Genomic DNA, 22389 nt, shown 5'->3' with positions numbered 1-22389 from the left:
AAACTTAAATGGGGTGCTTGAGCATTGACCTATGAACCAGGAGATCATGATTAAAATTTAAATGGAAGAGCAAAGGGTCAAGAGTAGCCAATCACTTCTGAAGTAGGTAAAAAGTCTTATCAGATAATAAAACTTCCTATATAATAAAAACTTAATATGCTAAGTGTCCAGTCATCTGGTTGGCCGTTCAACCAATCAAAGTGTAATATGCTAATGATATGCTAAGGCCATTCAACTGCTCACTATGATGTGCACTGACCACCAGGGGGAAGACGCTCCAATCAGTAGGTTAGCTTGTTGTTGGGGTCCAGCTGATGGGACTGAGCAAGACAGGCCAGACACGCCCTGGAGCCCTCCCACAGTCCCTCCCTGGCTGGCCAACCTACCACATCCCTTCCCAGCCCCTTATAGGAGCTGCCCCCTGGTGGTCAGTGTGCTCCAACAGGGGGAGTGCCACTTAGCCAGAAGCCAGGCTCACAGCTGGCAAGCGCAGTGGTGGTGGAGGAAGCCTCTCCCACCTCGGCTGCAGGCGGATAGTAAGGAGTGAGGGGTTCTGGACTTCGAGATCCCTGGACTGTGAGAGCTTAGGAGTCAGTAGGTGGACATCCCCTGAGGGGTCCAGTACTGTGAGAGGGCACGGGCTGAGCTGAGGGACTCCCTTCCCCCTAGTGCATGAGTTTTGTGCACTGGGCCTGTAGTTTATTATAAAGTGATGGTCATGAAGACAGGGATGTATGACAGAGCTAGCATTGCAGATTAATGGGGAAAGGAAAGACTATTCAATAAGTAATGTGGGACAATTTATTATCTATATAAACATGAAAAGGATGCCTTTATCCACACCAGAGACAAAAATAAAGCCCCAAGCCTTTATAGGATCCTCGTTTAAAAGGAAAACATAGTTTTAGAAAAAATACACAAGAACATGCTTATGACTTCAGGGTAGGAAAGGATTTCTTAAACAAGTCACAGAAATTACAAGTCATAAAATAAATAACAAATGGATAAGTTAAAAATAAAAACTTGGACATGATAGATAATACCAACAGGCAAATCACATGCAGGAATAAATATTTGCAACACATATAACTAACAAAAGATCAATATCTGGACCTTTTAAAAAACTACCTAAAAATAGAGAGTCCAAAAGGTCATAAGTCCATAAGCAGGCGTTTTACAAAAGAGAAAATGAAAATGAGGAATAAACATGTTGAAAAGATGCTCCTCCTCTATGAATAAGGGAAATGCACATTATATTCACATTGAGATGCCATTTCACACCTTTCAGAGTGGAAAAATTAAAAAGTGGGACAATTGTGTTGAGGCAGCGGAGTCACTGCTAGTGGTAGCATAAATGGCCCAGAACTTTGGAACACAATTTGACATAAAGTTAAACATGTACATAACGCATGACTCAGCAGGTGCTCTCCCAGGCACATACTTATAGGCCTGGGCAAGGTATAGTATTACTCGAATGAGTGAAACACTGGGAATAACCCAGAGGGCAGCCAGAATGTCCTTCTAAAGAGACACCACATCATGACACTCTCTTATTGTGAACTCTCCAGTGGCTTCCATGGCAATGAGAATAGAACTCTCAACACCTTCAACCTCTGCCTATCTCTCTCATTTCACTGGGTGCCACTCTCCCAGGTTCCTCAAGACTCAGATCTACCCTCCTCAGGGCAACATACTCCATATTCAGCATTCCATGTTTGGCTCTTTTTTCATCCTGTAAGTTGACCTAGATATCATTTCCCTGAGGGTCATTACTTACCACCCCATCTAAATTAGTTTTCCCCATCTCATTCCCCATCACAGCCCTGTACTTGTTCCCTATCCTATATAATAAAGAGGTAATATGCAAATTGACCCCCACGCCCTCACAAGATGGCTGCCTATGACTAGGCTGGCAGGGGGGTTAGTGAGGGACGACCAAACAACTGAACAACAGGCTGTGTGGGCTGTTCAGTTGTTTGGTCTCCCCTCACTAACCCTCCTGCTAACCTGGTCATAGGCAGCCATCTTGTGAGGACGTGAGGGTCAACTTGCATATTGCCTCTTTATTATACAGGATGCTGGTGAAATTGTCCTGGGCTCTTTTTGAAAGAGGCTTGAATTTAGTTGATGTAGGTTTTTATTTTATTTTTATTCTATTTATTTATTTATGTTTATTTAACTCATACATGTTATATTTATTTATGCTTAGTGAAATGTCAGGCAAAGACAAATATCATATAATTTCACTTATATATGGAATCTAAAAAACAAAATAAATGAATAAACAAAGCAGAGAATCTCATAGACACAGAGAACATTTTGATGGTTGTCAGATGGGAGAGGAATTAGGGGAATGAGTGAAAGAGGTGAAGCATTTAACAAGTGCAACCTGGTAGGTACAACATAGTCATAGGGGTATAAAGTATAACATAGAGAATATAGTCAGTAATATTGTGATCACTATGTATGGTGACAGGTGTTACTGGATTTATTGAAGGGATCACTTTGTATGCTATATAAATGTCTAATCACTAGTTGTACACTTGAATTGAATATAATATTGTATTTCAACTATAATTTAAAAAGAAAATTATTATGAATGGCAAAAATTTAGACTGTGCAATTAATTAATTAATTTATGCATTTTTAGAATTATATTTTTCTGGTCAGAGATTGAGCTCCAAAAAGAATTTACATTATAACCTATGAAATATATGACTTAAGCAGACAGAGCGATTTGGGAAATACTCAAATTCCAGCAAAATATGAAAACAATGCAAGAATTTTTACATTTTCAATTACAGCAATTATGCTCTTGCTCAAACAACCATAATGCAAGTTAGATAGACTCATTTTAGTGGTGGATGGAAAAACCATGCAAACTTTAAAACAGACATTAAGCAACATTTTGTATAAACTCAGACTCTTGGTCTCTAAAAATTGTTTAATTTGTCCTCATAACCTGCATTCAGATACATGGATGCCATGAGATGAGATGGGATCTCTTTGCTTTCTCTTTAATTTTTAAACATTGTCATTTTGAGCACCTTGTTGTGTAAATGACTTAAAATGACAGGAAAGTAAGACCGCCGAGCCCCTTTCTGGCCATGGTGCTCTGTGAGGGGCAGCTCCAGGAGAGGGGGCCGCGCCCTGCCTTCAGCGGAGAAGTCTGAATGGCAGGGGCAGGTACATGACAGTTCACACCGAAGTCGGATGAGAACCTTCCTTGTGATTGGTTTCCTCTTGCACCTGATGTTTACCTTCTATAAGCCGCTGGAGAATTACCATGAGACAAACTGCATAAAGAGCTAACAAGTGAATTTTCATTAAAAGCATGCCATGATCGGAGTGGCGCTGATGTAGACATAACTACTGACAGCTAAAAGGGATATGTCCTGAATCTGGTCAACGCTGCTGAAAATCACCGTGCAGTAAGAATGGTTGAGCCAGGGCATAGGCAGTAAGTAGTTCTATTTCAAAATCTAATTTAGGAAACCAAAAAGAGTGCACTATCATAATGTTTCAGTCACTGCTATCCGAATAATAACGCCGGCAATTTGGACCCCTAGGGAAGGTATTTGGTTCAGTTCTGGCTTCGTTGAACCTGAGAGGAGTCAGGAACGGAGGAAGTGTACGGCTGGCCAGCTGCCTGGTACGCAGAAGTCCTAACGCAGACACCACGGTTCTTTTCTCAGAACAGCGGGAAAGGTCTGTGTGTCCACGCACCCCTAGGCCCCCTGGCCCCAAGGCCAAGGCTGCCTTCCCTTCCCCCTTGGCACACTGCCACCCAGGGACTGAGGCCAGAGCTCTCTCAGGTGTGCCTGTCAGGCACAGGAGCCGGCCGCCGGCCGGACAGACAGACAGACAGACAGACAGAGGGACAGCGGGCGGTACCCACCTGAGGAACACGGAGCCGGGGCTGTCGGGGGCGCCGGGCTGGGCCTCGCAGGCCTTGTCGGGGCTGCTGGGAACGTCAAACTTGAACTCCGTGTCGCTGGAGGACCGCCTCTTCTTCACCATCCTGCCCTTGTCCGCGGCCAGGCCAGGGGGCAAGCTCAGAGGCTCATGTCTGAATCTCCCCCCAGACCAGCGTGAAAAGCTGGTGTCCCTCTCCCTGCTCAGCTCCGCGTGGCAGGCAGCGCTGCCTCTGACTCCTGCCCTGGCTGAGGCTCTTTTTTTTTTTTTTTTTTAAAGTTAGTTAATGAGTAACAGGCAAGTATGACAGGGTGGTTTTCAGCCGCCCGCAGTGGCTTTAAAGGGAAATAAACGTGCTTGGGAAACTCGGTTTACTATAATAACAGGGGCACCGCACGGCGTTGGGGATGTAGGCAGAAACGTCTGTGGGACAGCAAAGGCTCAGAACAGTGAGGGGCAGAGAGCGGCGGTGTCTCAACATGAAAAGCAGAGGCTCTTTTTCTCCTTCCCTGAGCTTGCACAACGGGGTGAAGCATGTGGATGTCGTCCTGCCTCTGCACAAATAGACAACTAGCCCGCTGCCTGCCTGTTGCATCTGGCAAGATGTGCAGGAGGTTCAAGACTGGGCTGCGTGGTCTCTGGGACCTGGAGGGTTTGGGGGTTCTTAGGGAAGTCATCTGTGTCAAGTCAAGGGACCCCGAGGGCTGTGTGTGTTGCTGCCCTGCAGGAGGCTGTGACCTGTATCAACACAACAGCGAAGGCAGGCAAGACCAGAACTCCGGGGGGCCAGGCTCCAGCACCAGGGCTGTGCTTGCTGCGTGGGCAGCCATGGGTGATCCCAGCCCTGCTGAGCTGGCCTCCGCCATGCCCATGTCACAGGATCAGGAATAGGATGGAATCATATAGGAAAATATGTTGTGGAAATGTGCAAATAGAGGTGGGCAAAAGTAGAATAATAATAAATAATATTAGAATAAATCATGTCCCAGCCTGTATGGCTCAGTGGTTGAGCATCCACCTATGAACTAAGAGATCAGGGTTCATGCCCAGTCAGGTCATGTGCCTGGATTGCAGGCTTGATCCTCAGGGGCCAGGGGGAGAGGGTGGGGGGGGGGACGTGCGGGAGGCAGTCAATCAACGATTCTCTTACCATTGATGTTTCTATCTCACCCTCTCTCTTCCTCTCTAAAAATAATCAATAAAAAAAGAATAAGCTCCATGTTTTGTGTACTCACCCCTGCCCATCTGCTTTTGCCCACCCCTGTATTATTATTATTATTATTATTATGATGTATATATTTTATTGATTTTTTTACAGAGAGGAAGGGAGAGGGATAGAAAGTTAGAAACATCGATGAGAGAGTACCATCGATCAGCTGCCTCCTGCACACCCCCCACTGGGCATGTGTCTGCATCCAAGATACATGCCCTTGACCGGAATCAAACCCAGGACCCTTGAGTCCGCAGGCCGACGCTCTATCCATTGAGCCAAACCGGTTTTGCCCACCCCTGTATTATTGTTGCTGCTATTTAGAACCCGTTTAAGCAGGGAGTTCAGGAAGAGCATTTCTTTCTGTGTTGTTCTTCAATCACTTAATATTCACCCAACAAGGAAAACACCCGTGTCTCTCCACCCCGTTCCCAGAAGCAGTGAAAGATTCGGTCCAAGTCGCTGCACTCTCTCGTTTCCCTGGTGATGAGTCAGTGGCGTTGGAGAATGACTGCCTTAAGCGGGCACACAGATTCTGATTGTGGAAGGGAGCAAAGTTTTCCTGGAATATCAAATCTTTAGCCTTGGCCTCTTGAGCACTTTGCTCTAACCAGCTGATAACCAGGCAGGGACAGGTTTGTGCTGCTCTGTGCGCAGTGGACTCTAAACACACTTTTGAAATTAAGTCAAGTGTCTTGCGGTGAGATTTCACAGGTGCCTAATAGGGTGGCCAACTCTCCCTGTGTCTGGGATTTTCCTGGTTTCACGCTGAATGCTCTGTATCCTAGGAACCCTTCTGTGCTGGGAACACACACTGGTGACCCCCTGCACCCCGGTGCCATCTTGCTACAATTCTGACGCACCCAGCTTCTCTCCTTGTCCTTCCTTGATAGTGCAATATCTGCATTTCTCTTCCCCCCTTAGTCTATGTTGCAGTTGTATTGGAAAAACATTAAATAAGTTATAATGTGTTAGATTAAACAGACTCATCACCATACCTCATATCATAGCAATACCCTGCAAGGCAGTTTCTGTTCCTTGTAACCAAAAAATGTCTGATCAGCACAGATATTAATAAATCATGAAATATGATGTTGCTGTCTCCCAGGGAAGGCTGGATTTTAACTGGAGGCAATGCTTAATTTAGAACAAAATGTTTGTAAAGGAGCACATTCCAGGGTCAGCAGCCAGTCTTTGGAAATATTTTTTTTTTTTTTTTTTTTTTTTTTAACAGAGAAGCTTTCTTAGTCCTCAATCAACAATATTTTATTAGCCAGGCTCCATGCCAGCTTCACTGTGGAACTAAAAAAAAACTTTAAGAAACAGGTCCTTGCTCTAATAATGTAGCTAGGAAGAGACAGTGTGCACATTTGAAAAGTTAACTAACAATGAAAAAGGAAAGAAGGCGGTTCAGTCAGGCTAGTATTTCTTGAGTCTGTATACCTAATATCTTTGAGACTACGTGGCATCTCTGCTAGATACATAATGACGTCTCATTTAATCTTTGCCCAAAGTACATTTTTACAGATGATTAAAGCTATATCTTTAATATAACTTAAGCGAGTTGGCCCTAATCAGCACATTGCGGATGGATCACGAGAATTCTCATGTTTCCTGTTCTAAGGCTTGTGGCCAAAGTATCATACTTTAAAAAGATATTTGCTTGTAAGAACATGTAATAAATAACTTCAAAATGCAATGGGTATTTAATTTTAAAGTGTGCCTTTAGTATTTATGTAACATTTTTTTTTTTGTACTCGTTCAATAGAAACTTATCTGGCCACTGGGTAAAGCTAGCAATGAAACTACTGGTCCGCAATATGTTAAATGGTCATAAGAATGTGGTCACGACAGAACTTATTTATTCATTCAATACCTGTTAGCTGAGCATTGACATTCAAAAAGAGGCAAGATCATTTGAGACTGGAATGGTTTGGAAAACCTAATGGAAAAGATGGAGTCTGAGTTGAGCTATGAAGAATGGGGAGTGTTTAGAGAGGCAGAAGGGGAAGGGAGTGGGGCTCATGAAAAAATAAATAAGCCTGGGCCAGGTGTGTGTGTGAATGGGAAGCTGTGCTGGGGAGGGAGGGAGTAGCTGGTCATTTAGGTGGAGGCTAAATTACTAAGGACACTGAGTGCCAGTGGGTAGGTCAAGCTTTATCTTGTAAGCAGTGGGAATGAAATGATGAGGTTTGTTTGGTGGCCGTGTGCATAATGCTTTGGAAGCAGAAAGAGGCTCTTTCCTGCAGTCACCTGTTGATGTGGTCATTTCATTTAGGCAGCAACTACCAGTTTGTGGGAAACAGCTCTGAAGGAGTTGAGACAGTATTGACTCAACTCTTATGTAAGATGTTGAGTTAATTTCTTATCATAAAAAATTGTGTTAAAGAGGAGATTGCTGAGAGTCTAGCGCAGGGGTCACAAACTCAAATGCCTTCAAGGTGCAGGAAGGTAAGTGAAACTGTGAGATGGGGAGAGCCACCAGCGCAGAGTGGCCAAAAGCTGCGGTGGCCATGCCATCCCCAGTGGCGTTCGCATTGAAACTGCAGATGCTGGTGGGAGGGGGTACCTAGTGTGTGCTCTGAGGGCAGGAGTCACCATGCCTTGTCACCGCTGAATTTCACTTCTGGTTAGGGGATGCCTGTGCTAAATCTTTCAAAACTTGCTGGTAGTTATGTTCAGATTTTATGTTCAAACGGGAATAAGATCCTGTCTGACTGCTTTCTTTTTTTTCTTCTTTTTTTTAAATATATTTTATTGTTTTTTTACAGAGAGGAAGGGAGAGAGATAGTTAGAAACATCGATGAGAGAGAGTCATCGATCAGCTGCCTCTTGCACACCCCGTACTGGGGATATGCCTGCAACCAAGGTACATGCCCTTGACCAGAATTGAACCCGGGACCCTTCAGTCCCCAAGCCAACGCTCTATCCATTGAGCCAAACCAGTTTCAGCTGACTGCTTTCTTTCTTTCTTTCTTTCTTTCTTTCTTTCTTTCTTTCTTTCTTTCTTTAGTCTTTCTTTCCTTCTCTTCCTTCCTTCCTTCCTTCCTTCCTTCCTTCCTTCCTTCCTTCCTTCCTTCCTTCCTTCCTTCCTTCCTTCCTTTCTTTCTTTCTTTTTAAAAAAAATATATTTTATTGATTTTGTACAGAGAGGAAGGGAGAGAGATAGAGAGTTAGAAACATCAATGAGAGTCATTGATCAGCTGCCTCTTGCACACCCCCTACTGGGGATATGCCTGCAACCAAGGTACATGCCCTTGACCGGAATCGAACCCGGGATCCTTCAGTCCCCAAGCCGACACTCTATCCATTGAGCCAAACCTGTTTCGGCTGACTGCTTTCTTTTTAAGACGAATGGCAGTAGATGGCTGTGTAGCAACTCAGTGATGTAAATTGGCTGATGCTGGCACAGAGCTGCCATGGGGAGACCCTCCCCCTTCAACCATTTAGACATGAACTGTGCTTAGTGCATTCCTAGCCTTTGCCACAGGTTTCATTTTTATTGTGTAAAAGGGAAAACAGAGCCCAGGAGATCAAAGATAAACAACTGGAGTAGGACATTTATGTAAATATAGCTATTAAAGGAGCATACTCTTTTAAAAAGAATCATCTATGATAACAGCTCAAACACAACCAAAATAAAGGTAGCAGAGACCTTTTACATCCTTTGATGGAAACTGAGATAAAAAAAAAACCCACAACACCCATAATCAAACAAGACAAAAAACGACAACGAGCAGGCACTTTTAAGTAAGATTACCAATGATTGCAATATGGCATTTTTCCTGATGCTCTCCAATAAGTGATGATGTTACATTTTTATAAATAGAGATTGTAAAAGAGAGTCTGCCACAGAAAAGAGAATAACGAATCTGGGCTCTCCCACTTGGTACGTTCAGTTAGATGTTTTTCCTCCTCTACCAAAGGAAGAGATGGATACTAGGCTAGATTTGGCCTGCTGACATGTTCCTTTTGGCCTTCACCGTGTTTTATAAGCAGATTTTTAAATATGTTTCATAGAAAACCTGGCCCTCTGGCCCTGCCTTGAGATCAGATCTGGCAAGAAAGAGTATGAGTGGCAGTAGCTGGCTGCAGCTGATTGGTGTGCTCCCGGTGACGTGGCCGACCTCTGTAGTTGCCTTGGGGCGGTCCCCCTCACTGCCCACTCTGCCTGCTTTGCGTCACTTCTCTAGCTCTCATTTTCCTTTCTTAACTCCACTCATGAAACTGTGACTGTAAGATTCTTTTTTTTTTTTGTCTCCAGTGAAACAAGGTTCATAGATAACTCCAAGAATGTAATCTTGTGCAATGATGATAATCTTTGGATATTACATCCAACCATTCTGAAGTCCACAAATAAGGAACTAATATACCCACTGCTGCCTAGATAGGGGTTGGGGAATTCATGCCTGCATATGCTCCTCCTCCTGCTGGAGGCGTGGGCCTTGGAATTGAGGCATAAGACCAAACTGAAAACACCAGATAAGAAGGGCTTTAAAATTGGGTTTTACAAATATACATTTCCACTTATAAATAAACTGGATTTCATCTACAACTAGGTAACATCATAAATAATGGCGCCTTTAGATTTATCTGCTGGATTATGCTGTGTTTAGGATAGTATTAATAGAATTAGTTTGCTGGTGTTGCTCAATGGTTAGGACATTAGCCAATGCACTGAGGAGTCTCAGATCCAGTTTCCAGTCAAGGGCACATATCTGAATTGCAGGTTCTATTTGGCTTATTCAGGAGGCAACCAGTCAATGTGTCTTTCTCATATTCAAGTTTTGCTTTTTCTCTGTTTCTCTCTCCACCCCTCCCTTTCACTCTAAAAATCAATGGAAAAATATATCCTCTGGTGACCTTTAATAACAACAACAAAAATTAGTTTGTATACTATAAGCACATATTTTTGCCGTTTGGGTAAAGAAGCATAGGGTCTGGTGAAGTTACCTGGAGATTCAGACTTCATCATGGAATGGCCATACGTGGAAAACAAGTGTTGGGGTGAATGTTTATATTCCCATGATCCTGGAGTGATGTTGTGGTTTAGAGAGTGGGCTTGGGGGAGGGGGGGGTCAGGTTGCCTAGATTGGAAGGGTGGCTTCATTATTTCCTTTCTGTGTTATTTTAGAAAGGCACTTATCCTTTCTGAGCATCTGTAAAAGTAGTATTAATAGTGTCTTCCTCAAAAGGCCACTGTGAGGACTTGATAATATAAAGTTTAAGTATGAAACCTGAACATAGTAAGCATCCAGAAAATACCATGGATAATGAGGAAGAGGAAGATTATGATTTGAACTGGTTATATTTTCCCTAAAATTGAATGGAGTCTTATCTATCTATCTATCTATCTATCTATCTATCTATCTATCGGGTCTAGTAATAATTAATGTCGTTTTTAAACATTCGTTTAAAATCTTGCTTGGCGTTGACTTGTATTGACATAACCTTCAAACACGTGGTATCTACAGAACGTGTGAAGTGCAATTAACAAGTTTTGCTTGAAAAAGTTTGTGTTTGGTTTGGTTTTTGTTGCAAAACTAGGGCTAAGAAGATGGCGGATGAAGAGCATATTCGGCACTGCATGCTTTACGAGTTCCAATTAGGAAGAAAAGCAAGTGAGGCTGCAAAAAACATCTGTAGTGCTCTTGGTCAAGATGCAGTTAGCGCCAGAAAATGCCAGCGTTGGTTTGAGAAATTTCGCGAGGGAAATTTTTCGTTAGATGACAAGAGTGGTCGAGGCCGTGTGTCCAATTTTGATCAAGAAGCTCTTCAAGCTCTTTTGGTGCAAAATCCTCAAATTACCCAACAAGAGCTTGCAACAACTTTAAATTGTTCACAGAAAACAATTTCCAATCAATTGCGTGCACTTGGCAAAGTCCAAAAGTTTGGAAAATGGGTTCCTCATGAGTTGACCGACAACAACCATAATCAAAGAGTCACAATTTGCAGTTCGCTCCTCTCTCGTCAAAACCGTTTGCCGTTTTTAGAGCAAATTGTTACCGGAGATGAAAAATGGGTGCTGTATGTTAATTTGAAAAGGCGGCCTCAATGGTTGGACAAAAATGAGGCTCCACAGCCCACGCCAAAACCTGACTTTCATGCGAAAAAAGTGATGTTGTGTGTTTGGTGGAATTTTAAAGGAATTCTTCATTATGAACTTTTACCATCTAACCAAAACATTACAAGTGCAGTGTATAGTGCCCAATTGGAAAGGTTAGCCCAAGCTTTAAGAGAAAAAGAAGCCGCGCTGATTAATCGGAAGGGCGTAATTCTTCACCACGATAACGCACGACCGCATACTGCAAGAATCACTGCTGAAAAACTGCGCCAGTTGGAATGGGAAGTTCTCCCTCAACCTGCATATTCTCCTGATATTGCCCCTTCCGATTACCATTTGTTTCGTTCTTTGCAAAACTTTCTTCTTGGAAAAAAGTTTAATAATGAAGAATGCCTCAAAAATGCATTGACCGAATTTTTTTGCATCAAAATCACAAGAATTTTACAACAGAGGGATTAAAATGCTTCCTGAGCGTTGGACACAAGTAGTAGAAAACAACAGCAACTATATTGTTGATTAAATTTTGTTGTATTGTTTAAATAAATTCGATTTAAAAAAGTATTAGAAAACGACATTAATTATTAAAAGGCTAATATGCTAAGTGTCTGAGTGTCCAACCAGTCACTATGACATACACTGATCACCAGCGGTTGGTCACTCAATGCCGAAGATGCTGTGATGTGCACAGAGAAATGGCACTGCAGACCTGGTACACACAAAGCAATACTTGGCTTCCCCCATGTGGGACACAGGCCCCGCCACCACCCTTGAGTGACAGCCCACCAAATCACAGCTTATGCTGCTGAGACCACATGGTGCAAAATGAGGCCTACAGTTGCATAGCAACTCCTGGCTTCCTCTCCCTAGTGACGACTAGCCTCCTTGCAGTTTCTTCAGCCCAGGAAAATAACTTGCTTTACAGCCAGGTGCAAACATTTCACAAAACATTTCACACTTCAACTAAATGTCTGTGAAGCATTTTCACAGCTTCATCTCATTTGATCCTCACAGAAGTCTTAGGGTAGGTAGATAGGTTACTCAATAGAATCCTGTTTTCTTTTCATTAGCCAGAAAATGGAGAGTTACAAAGCTTAGAAACTTGATCCAAATGAAAATAATTAGACCTTGAAAAATGACTTCAGTTTTTTCACTGTGCAGAATATAGTTAATATAACACTGCTGCAGTTAAATATTTTATCCTTTGTTCTCCTTGCATGATCTATAATAATAATATGCTTCATGTTGATATTTATTGCTATGCTGCTGACAATTACCTTAAAGAGAAGTTGGGGTGCTTCACTGGGCTGGAAAAAGTTTAGCTACATCAGAAAGAAGGTCTAATTAAGCAAGTTTATTCTCTTTCTCTATGTATATAAAAGGCTAAGTTGACTCGTGCATGCACAATACATATAAAGCTCTTGCTGGTGCCAATCACACACATGTGTTTCAATCTGTCATTATTGATCATGAATTTGGTTGATACTTCTAGTATAGAAAAAAGGTGAATAGCAATATTAAAATATTTCTTCCAATTAATTTTTTTCAGTGTGCATGAGTTTGTGCACCGGACCACTAGTTATGCTATACTTGAGAGATAGGATTTTCTTTCTGAACTTGACATCAGCTGTGTGTCTGCATGTGGCTGTGGAACACTTAATCTCAGAGGGAGAGCCTGTGGAACTCGGAATGTTGACATTGGTGTTAATGCCCCCGCCAAGCAGCCAGGAATATTCCAGTCTAAATAATTGACCAGATCATATCTAAAGTTCCTTTCCCTCACCTCAAGCTCCTTTACTCTGTGGTTGCCAGTAAATATTGGAGAGGAGGCTGGTTCCTCCCCTAAAGGTGTGAGCCCTTCTCTGAGAGGATGCAGAGACCCTGTGTTTCCCTGGACAGAACACTATTAGTATCTGCAGCAACTGGTGACTTCAGAGAGAGCAGTGCCCCCAGGAAGATTAGCAAGTTGACCCAGCTGTTTTAGTAAACACGGTCATAGCAGACTTAAGGCAATCTTTCTTTCTGTGCATTTGGTCTTTGTGATGTAAGGGAAAGAAATTTGAAGACCCATGTATTTATTCTAGTCGCACAACTCACTTGTAAAAGTCTGTTCCACTGCTCTCAATAGTATTTGCTTAATATGAGTTGAGACAGTTGATTTAAAAAATGTTGTGCGTGTAAGTTTCTGTCTATTGGTATATTTATTATTTAAGCAGTGGTGTGCTGCCAAGCTGGTTTTCCTGGGTGGGGGAGCTCTGGTCTGTAGTATTTGCCAATGTCCGGAGTGAAAGTACTCCCAGCTTGGCTGAGGTAAACTACAAATGTGATTCCACTGAGCAGAACTTTGGAAAGAAATGCTGGTAATTAGTTTTGTTTTTTGTTGTTGTTGTTGTTTTTTTTTTTTTTTTTTTTTTTTTGTGTGTGTGTGTGTGTGTGTGTGTTTTTGAGTCAGGATGAGCTGACTCCATCACACTTAACCACCCAACTTTGGTGTTTAGTAAGACATAAGAGTTTGGCCCCAGACTTAGCAGATTACAATAACTGTGTTCTTTGAGTTAAACACCATTATATTCTGACAAATTGCATAGCAGTTGTTGTATGATCTGCCTTCATTTGATTTTATACAAATTGGCAATTCTTTCCAGAGAAATATTTATGAATGTCCGATGATTTTTAAAATACCCCTGTAAAAGTTATTTTTGGTATTGTTTTTATTGTTGTAAAATATACACAGTTCAGTGGCATTAACTGCATTTCTACTGTTGTGCCATAAGGCTTTTAACACACACCATTTGTTTATAAAATAAAATGCAAAAAATGTAAAAAAGAAAATTATAAGATCATCTGTAATTTTCAGGCCCCAGAGATAATCACAGTGAACATTTAAGCATCATTAAAATTATGTTTTGCTCTAAAGAACTGCCAAAATCATTTGATAATCCTGCAAGTATATCCAACATTTAGTAAACAGATTTTTTATTATTTTCAAGGGACCTACCATTCAACACGAGGAACAAAGATACACATTTTTCTGTTCTCTCCCACCTAGGGGAGCTCCACTGGAGTCATTGACAGAAAACCAGACATATTTGGAGAAATCCATGAAACAGGTTTGAGGAAGATTTGTTTGGGAGCAGGGGTGGGGGGAGCAGCCCGAGGTCCCCTAGCCCAGCACCAGGACAGGAAGCACACCTTGAGGCCCCCTGTCAAGCCCTGCCAGGTGGGGGGCGTGGCCTCAGGTCCCCTGTACTGGCACTGGGGCGGAATGTGTGGCCTGAAGTCCCCCACCCTCTCACGGAGGGTTATCCTCATTTTGCAGAAGAGAAGGCAGAGAGGTAGAGAGAGAGAGAGAGAGAGAGAGAGAGAGAGAGAGAGAGCGAGCGCGCGCGCTTAGTGAACAGATGCCATGTCAGCAGCTCGTTCGTGAGAAAGCTGAGACTGAAACACAGTCACAGCTTACCAAGCCCACCATAGCCAGAGTGTGCATTTAGCCCGGACAGGTCAGCTGTTATTTTGAGACTGCTGGTAAACCAGGGCCTGCATTCTACATCTGCCCTGTGCACCCAGGGACACTCTGCAGAGCAGGTTGGGGTTTGGTGGTTCGGAGACTTAGATTGCTTCTCTGGCAGACTGTGTTCCATTCTTATTAGGTTCTCAAGGAGGAAGATTAAGAGTGGAAGGGAACTTTATTACAACCTCCTAACAGCACCAGGAAGTAGGTACAGTTCTCATCAGTTTGGAGATAAGAAAACCAAACTGAAGAGAAATTGTCTGTTTTCCTAGTCCACACATTCAGTTAAATGGCAGCAGGGCTGGCATTCTAAGGCAGGTCTGTGGAATCCAAAGCCACACATCTATCTACTCTTATACACAGCCTTTCTCCCAAAGGAACAAAGCACATGGTTCATAGTCCCCTCGGCCCATTTACATTTCACCGCGTATTTTCCCATCACGCCCCACACAGTGTTTGCCTTTGCAGTGTTGGTGCATTCGAATGCCTTTCTGGAGGCTTTCTCTTTATTATCCCTGGTCTGGGTTGAGCTGAATAACCTCCCCATAAAATTCTCTTTCCTTTGATGATAGGATTCTTTGAGGGTTATTTAAGCAATAGTAGTTGGAATTCTAGAGGAATGAAAAAAAATTAAAAACATGTACTTAATACTCTGCTAGTAGCTGTACAAAAATTAAACGAGAAAATAAAGCAAAAGCTATAAAACCAAAAGCCTAACACGGAGTGTCTGCTTACAAGGAAGTCAAAGAAATGTAACCTAAAACCAAACCCATCTTTTTAGATGACAAGGAACTTAAAACCAGGGCTTACAGAGCTGACACGGCAGGTGTGAACGTGTCAGTGTGTCCTAAACCCTTTTCCCTCCACGGGCAAAGACTGCGTTCTGTTCTAGACGGCAACCACGCTGGCTAAAACTTTGCTAGCACTTCTCATGTCTCCTTCCTGATTTCTCTTTCTTCAGCTTGTATAACATGAAAAACCACAAACTCTGCCAGTTCTTCTATGCAGTAACCCCACAGGCAAAATGCGCCCTGCCAGGCTGTCGCATGCAAGATCACTCTTATTTGTGCCCAAGCCCTTGATGATAAACAAGAAAAATGCCCCCAATGGGCAACCAGAGACCTCGTGCACGAAGAGGCTTTCCATCCTACAGACACCAAAGAGCCCTTGTGGACAGCAAAGAGGCAGCATTCTACTCGAGACTGTGTTTCCCAGGTCGGGGGCCTGTTACTTACGCTTTCAGGTCTGCATCCATTTTCAGTTTCTTCCCGGGGAACACAGCCTTCCAGACCAGAACTGGTGGCTGGATTGTCTGCTGGGTGCTGCTTGCTGGCAGGGCCTGCTGTCGTCTCCACATCTTCCAGAGGCCAGCTGATCTTCAGGAACTCTGTGGAGTGCCAGAAAGGAGCTTTGAGGCTACTCCTGACCTGGCCAATGACAGCCCTTTCCGCCAGTGGCCTGCTGCTCTTCTGCAGGTTTCTCTTTCCTAGCGTGCTCAGCTGGACCGGCTCCACCACACCTGAAACCCGCATCGGTGGGTCAGCAAATGACCACATAGAGGCATTGTATGGAACTCCTACGATAGCATTGCCTTCTTTCCTCAGAGCTTTATCTTATCTGGATGCTGGTGTGGGGTCACTTTTACTGCCCCCTTACTCATGATGACCTGTGCCTCACTCCAATCCCAACGTCTTTCCTCACAGTCTAGAAGCTAGTGAGCGAATTAGGTTCCACCCCGGTTTCCCCTAAATGGTCTTCAGTTTATTCCTTTAAGTTTATGACTAGACGTTATTTACATTAAACTTACCTAAGTTAACAGCTTTGATATTCGTTGTTAAATATTACTAATATTTTATCACCCTTGTCTCATCTGTGCTTTTTATAATCAGAATATGTTTTTTTTTTGTTTTTTTTTTTACAACACGTTTTATAATGTCTTCATCATGTATCTTTCCTCAGTGTGGGGGCTCAATAAATAAACCTGTCAGGCTAGAAAGTGAATTCACAGAGAAGTTGATGTTTTAAAATTCTTCCTTCTTTATAGCTGTTCATCTATGTCATTAATGCAAACACTAAAGTTGCTCATTAATTAGGAGGAGAATAAAATGTCATTAAAAGGTTCTTATTTTTTTTTTTTATTTTTTTTTTTTTAAATATATTTTTATTGATTTTGTACAGAGAGGAAGGGAGAGAGATAGAGAGTTAGAAACATCGATGAGAGAGAGTCATCGATCAGCTGCCTCTTGCACACCCCCTACTGGGGATATGCCCGCAACCAAGGTACATGCCCTTGACCGGAATCGAACCCGGGACCCTTCAGTCCCCAAGCCGACGCTCTATCCATTGAGCCAAACCGGTCCCGGCAAAAGGTTCTTATTTTGTATCAAACAATAATCTAATTGGCTGAACTCAGATGATTAAATATTTTTAAGTATGCAATTAATTTTAATCTAAGACCACTGAACACCAATAGGTATGCGAGGATATGATTTTCTTGGGCAGGAAATATTAGGATTACGTTTTACACATGAGAAGGGAGAGTACAATTTGCTTGAGGTCAAGACTAGATAATAGAACAAGAGATTTCCATGCCTGAGATTCTTGGGAATGCAATTGACTTTTATTCTTTGTGTTCCCTTTTCTACTTCTTCAGTCAAAGTTTGCTCTTTCACCCTGTGTTAGATTGAAGGCATTGATGCTCTCAATTAATTTAATGGCTTCTATGTATCCATCCCCTTTGCCTGATAACTCTGTAGTCTCTGCCCACTGTAAGTTGGGCTTGTGTTATGACTTGCTTTGGCAATGTGACAAAAATAATGCAACAGTCTGAGTCCAGACCTGAAGAAGCCTTGCGTGTTTCTGCTTCCTCTCTGGTTTCTCTGTGGTCACCATGACAGTATGGCTGACTTAGAGCAGTAGACCACACGGAACAGAGTTGATTTATTCTATTTATCAAAGACCACTCAGCTCTCAGATGACCTGTTACCTGACCACAGGCACATGACTGAGCCCACCCAACAGCTAGGTCCGTAGAACTACCTGCCAACCTATAGACGCATGAGAAATAATAAACAATTGTTTTAAACTCTCACGTTTTGAGGTGGTTTGTAACGCAGCAATAGCAAACTGCTTCATATCCGATATTCATATTACTACTAGGGTAAGAAGATAAAAGCTCTTCCCGGGGGAAATTAAATATAATATGATCTATTGTTAACTGCCTGAGCTAAATGAATGGAACCCTGAGTGTCTTCAGGTTTAGTAAGTGATCAGGGGACTTAGGGAGTGCAGTAGGGTCTCCTGGGATAATAGCCTGCTGTATTTAAGAGGGTTGTTATCATAAGAAATAAGACAGAGTAGTGGTAGGGTAGGGTAGATGACACTATTAAAGAGCTCAAGACTGTATTTGGGTAGCCCCACAAACATTCTCACACCCCCTCCTCCCAACATCTCCTTTAGTCCTTCCACTCATCTTAGTCTCCCCGCACAAAGCTTACAGCAGTGCCACCACTCACCTGTCTCAGGTCTGTCATGGAAGTCCTTCTTCTCACTACTCCAGGCTTTTGCACCGAAGGAAGAGCACACCTTCGGCTTAAGACAAAGCTGGCTTCTGATCCTGCCTCAAACCTACCGTGTTAGGTGCTGGCTCCAATGTGCTAAGGGTTAATGTCCCTGGACTGCAGTTTTCTTTTCTGCAAAACGGTGATGAGAAAAGGCCATCAGCAAAGCTCTGTTCGTTCTCTCTGCTGTTTAAACTTGCAGTTGAAGAAATAAATTAGAAAAAAATCAGAAGCTATTGTTTTGAGGAAAGTTAGCCTGAGGTCCTTTTGATCACTGGTAAAAATACTTTCTGCTGATTTAGAAACTTTGAGTTACGGGTCACAGCTTTAGTAAATATTAACCCCTCTTTTTACTGCCTTGTTATTAACAGCCACAGCAATGAAAGTTCAGGGATTTTGCATGATGTGGACAGATACAAATCACAATTGGTGACGAAGTTATAAATACAGTAATAATTTGATTATGTAATTTGGGCCTACTTTTTTAAAAGCCTACGTCCCATTCCATAGTGTGGATATGTAACACAGTCATTAGTTAGGCAACTCTTCATACACCACACAGGTACCACTCAGACAAAAAAGGGAACTTGAGGCCTTTGATAGGCAGCCCATCAACCTGAAAGCCTACTATGGGCACCTTATAAATTCAGCTGGGTCCCTCTACAATGATCTTTGGGAAAAAAAAAACAAAAAAACTAGGCCACGTTACTTTCCTCCTGGAAACCTTCAGATGATTTTCTATTTCACAAAAAATAAAATCTAAATTGCAATCTATGGCTCTGGCCAGGTCTTTGTTCACGTTGCCAAGATCATTTGGCTGATGATTCCCTGTATTGGCTTTCTTCCTGATCTGCAACGTGCCAGGCTTGTTCCTACCCCCAGGTCTTTGCATCTGTACTACCCTCCTCCTGGATAGCTGGACCTCCAGCTCTTTATGTCACCATTAACTCTTAGCTCAAATGTCACCTTCCTGACCATCCGGTCAAAAACAGTTCCATCTTGTACAGAAACTATACATCACTCTGCTTTATTTATTTATTTTTATTAATCCTCATCAAAGGATATCTTTTTAATTGATTTTTAGAAAGAAAGAAAGAAAGGATGGGAGAGAGACAAAGAGAGAGAAACACTGAAGTGAGAGAGACACATAAAGTGCCTCCTGCATACACCTGGACCAGGGCCTGGGACCAAGCTTGCAACCGAGGTATGTGCCCTTACACTCTAACCACAGTGGCTAGGGCCATTCTGCTTTATTTTTAACTGGTGCCCTGGTGCCCTGGTGTACAGACTCATGCACACTGAAAGGAAATTAATTAGAAGGTGGCTGGCGGGACAGGACTGTGTAAGACAGGCAGGACACACCCTGGAGCCAACCTCCCGCAGTCCCTCCCAGGCTGATCCCACCTGGGGTGGCACCGAGGCAGAGTGAGCAGGGTCTCTCTGGCAGGTGGAGTCCCTCAGCCTAGCCTGTGGGGATCAGACCAAAACTGGCTCTCCGACATCCCTCGAGGGCTCCTGGATTGTGAGAGGGTGGTTCTCAGGTGATGCATCCTGGAATCGGGCTCTTTCCTCTCTGGTTCCAGGGTTCGTCCCCTGAGAACTGCCACTGCCCAGTCACCACAGCTCAGCAGCTCTTGCATTGAGCATCTGCCCCCTGGTAGTCAGTGTGCACCATAACAACTTGTCAGAGCATCTGTCCCCTGATGGTTATTGTGTGTCATAGCTACCAGTTGGACAGTCAGTTTGTTGCTTAGCCTTTTATATTTATATATTTATATTTTTTATATTTTATATTTATATATTTATATATTTATATATTTTATATTTATATATTAATATATAGAGATTTTTGTTTCTTCTTCGTCTTTGTTGTCTCCTCCTCCTCCTCCTCCTCCTTCTCCTCTTCCTCTTTTTTTCTTCTTGTTCCTTTTTTTCTTCCTCTTTCTTTTCCTCCCTCTCTTCCTACTCCTCCTGCTCCTCTTCTTTTTTTCTCCTCTTCCTCCTCCTTGTTCTTTAGAGACAGTCTATTTAATAACAAGGAGTAAAACAGGAATTCTTAATTCTTTTTCCCTCTTTTGGTGACTGAACTACAATAGTCAAGTAGATAGCAGTATACAAGAATTCCCTGCAGTCTTTGATCTTTTGCAGAAATGCAAAGATGCCTGAATTATGTGACTTGCAATTATAATTTTCTAGATAGTGTGTCAGCAATTACTACTTTTCCTTCTTGTCTTTGGGTTTCATGGCAGGAAACAGAAGTACTTCCTTGATGTCATTGGCATCTTTGAGAAACATGGTAACTCAGTGGCTGCCCATGCCCGAGCCAGCTGTGGGGGACAGCCCGTATTCCAGAGTGGTGCATAAGTTTTCATCTATAAACATGGCCTCATCATTGCCAGGGGCCTTGGTCTGTTCTTCGAAAAGTTGTTGTTTTACCTGGGATTATTCAGCTTGGTGTAGGCATTGCATATTTTCTTCACGACAAAGCATTCAGTCATATCCAGAGTGGTGCTATTTGGCCAAAGGTCTCATTATCTGTGAGTGATCACAGATGAATGTAGGATTGATGTGTGCTACTTCCAGGAATTCCTCAACAAGCTTATGAAGAATCCTGGCTACTGTCTCAGATGGGGGGCATTCAACAGCTTTTTCCACACTGATATCATCAAGAATTTTGAGAGTTTCTTCAGTTTTGAAGAGATTAGTATCTGGTAGCTTCTCCCCCAAGGCTTTCTCAGGATCTTCTATCTTGCTGATTCTCTGGTGGGGTGGAGTGAATCAGTCTCATAGACTTGGCCTTCAGAGCCATCTGGATGGTAGGTGACCTAGTAACGGCTGTTAATGTGCTTCACCATCCCTGAAATAATTTCTCCATGATTTCCATGAGATCGTGATAGCTTGTATAGGCTATGTAGAACTCACAGGTGGTGAACTCAGGATTGGGAGTCAAATCAATTCCTTCATTCTGGAACTGGCATCCAGTTTCCTAAACCCAGTCAATGCCACCAGTCATCAGCATCTTATGGTAGAGTTCTGGAGCAACTCTCATAAATAAACTCATGTCCAGCTCATTGTGGTAGGTGATAAAGGGCTTGGCCACAGCTCCCCCGGATGGTGTTCATTATGCGAATTTCAATTTCTAGGAATCCCCACTCACCCAAGAAACGTCTTATAAATGTGATGATCTCAGAGCAGATGATTAATTTCTGCCTTACAAAACCATTCAGAATCAAGTCCAAGTATCTGATAATATTGTGTTTCCTTGTCTTTAAGGCCAAAGTGAAGATGAGATAACATATGCAAGCAAGGAGGCAGCTGTGTGATCTCATTGGGAATGATGTTTAGCTCACCCTTTTTGGTTTTCACAAGGTTCTGCGCACCCCAATTATGTCTCCCTGACATAGTCTGTTATTGACATGAATAAATTCTTCTTCTGATTTGTAATTCCTGTAATTGGCCATAACTTGCAAGTTGACCCCCTCTCCTAAAAGGTCATAGAAGATGAGTTTTCCCCTAGAAGCTCTTTTGTCCTGGATCCCACCGGCCACCGTTAAGGTGATGTCCCTCAGGTGGCCCCTAGGCTGCAGTTGACTTTGTTCTTGGATGAAGTGAGTGAGCGAGACATCTACATGGAACTTGTGTGGGTACAGGTCTTCCCCAATGACCTTTAGTTGGTAGACTGCTTGGCTGCAGATCTTGTGGTATTGGTTGAGTCCAGGCTCTCCTCCTCGGCACCCACATTGCTGTCTATGGTGTGATTGGAGGCAGAAGCATTGGCCTGGCTTTGTTGTTTCTCATGAGCTCCTTCTTCTTGGCGTTCTTCTCTGCTTAATTTCCTCTCAATTTCAGAGTGACTCTTTAGCTTATTTTTTGCTCAGTTTTGGCTCATAACCATATACATTCACTTCAGACCTGTGTACCAGAGCCATCTCTCTGGAGGGCCTTACCTGAACGGTCTCTTTTATTTAAAAAAAGATTTGTCACTCTGTTATTATTTTGTTCTTTTATTTATTTTCTTTGTTTCCCCCCGTGGTTTCTCCCAGCTAGAATGCAGGTGCATGAAAGCGTCCATGCTGTTTGTTTTGCTCAATCCTGTATTTCTATGTTAGTATATAACACAGTGCCTACTACC

At 42.8% G+C, this 22389-nt stretch overlaps 1 protein-coding gene and 1 pseudogene across 3 annotated transcripts in view; both read right to left on the bottom strand.

The window, feature by feature from the left end:
- Nucleotides 1–4140, bottom strand: part of GRAMD2B (GRAM domain containing 2B) — a 96741-nt gene extending 92601 nt beyond the window's left edge. For 2 of the 3 annotated variants that reach the window (XM_036409405.2, XM_036409402.2), the window contains exon 1: nt 3899–4140. In XM_036409405.2, coding sequence (XP_036265298.1) covers nt 3899–4020 — 122 coding nt within the window. In that variant the 5' untranslated portion in view covers nt 4021–4140. The remainder of the gene's footprint in view (nt 1–3898) is intronic. The other variant, XM_036409403.2, reaches the window with a different exon arrangement.
- Nucleotides 4141–20467: 16327 nt separating this feature from the next.
- Nucleotides 20468–22186, bottom strand: LOC118703669 (annotated as a pseudogene).
- Nucleotides 22187–22389: the final 203 nt, after the last annotated feature.

This window comes from Pipistrellus kuhlii, unplaced genomic scaffold, assembly GCF_014108245.1.
Source record: "Pipistrellus kuhlii isolate mPipKuh1 unplaced genomic scaffold, mPipKuh1.p scaffold_m20_p_4, whole genome shotgun sequence".
Classification (NCBI taxonomy): Eukaryota; Metazoa; Chordata; class Mammalia; order Chiroptera; family Vespertilionidae; genus Pipistrellus; species Pipistrellus kuhlii.
The sequence above is the reverse complement of the archived record's forward strand: the minus strand, read 5'-3'. Positions and strand labels throughout refer to the sequence as shown.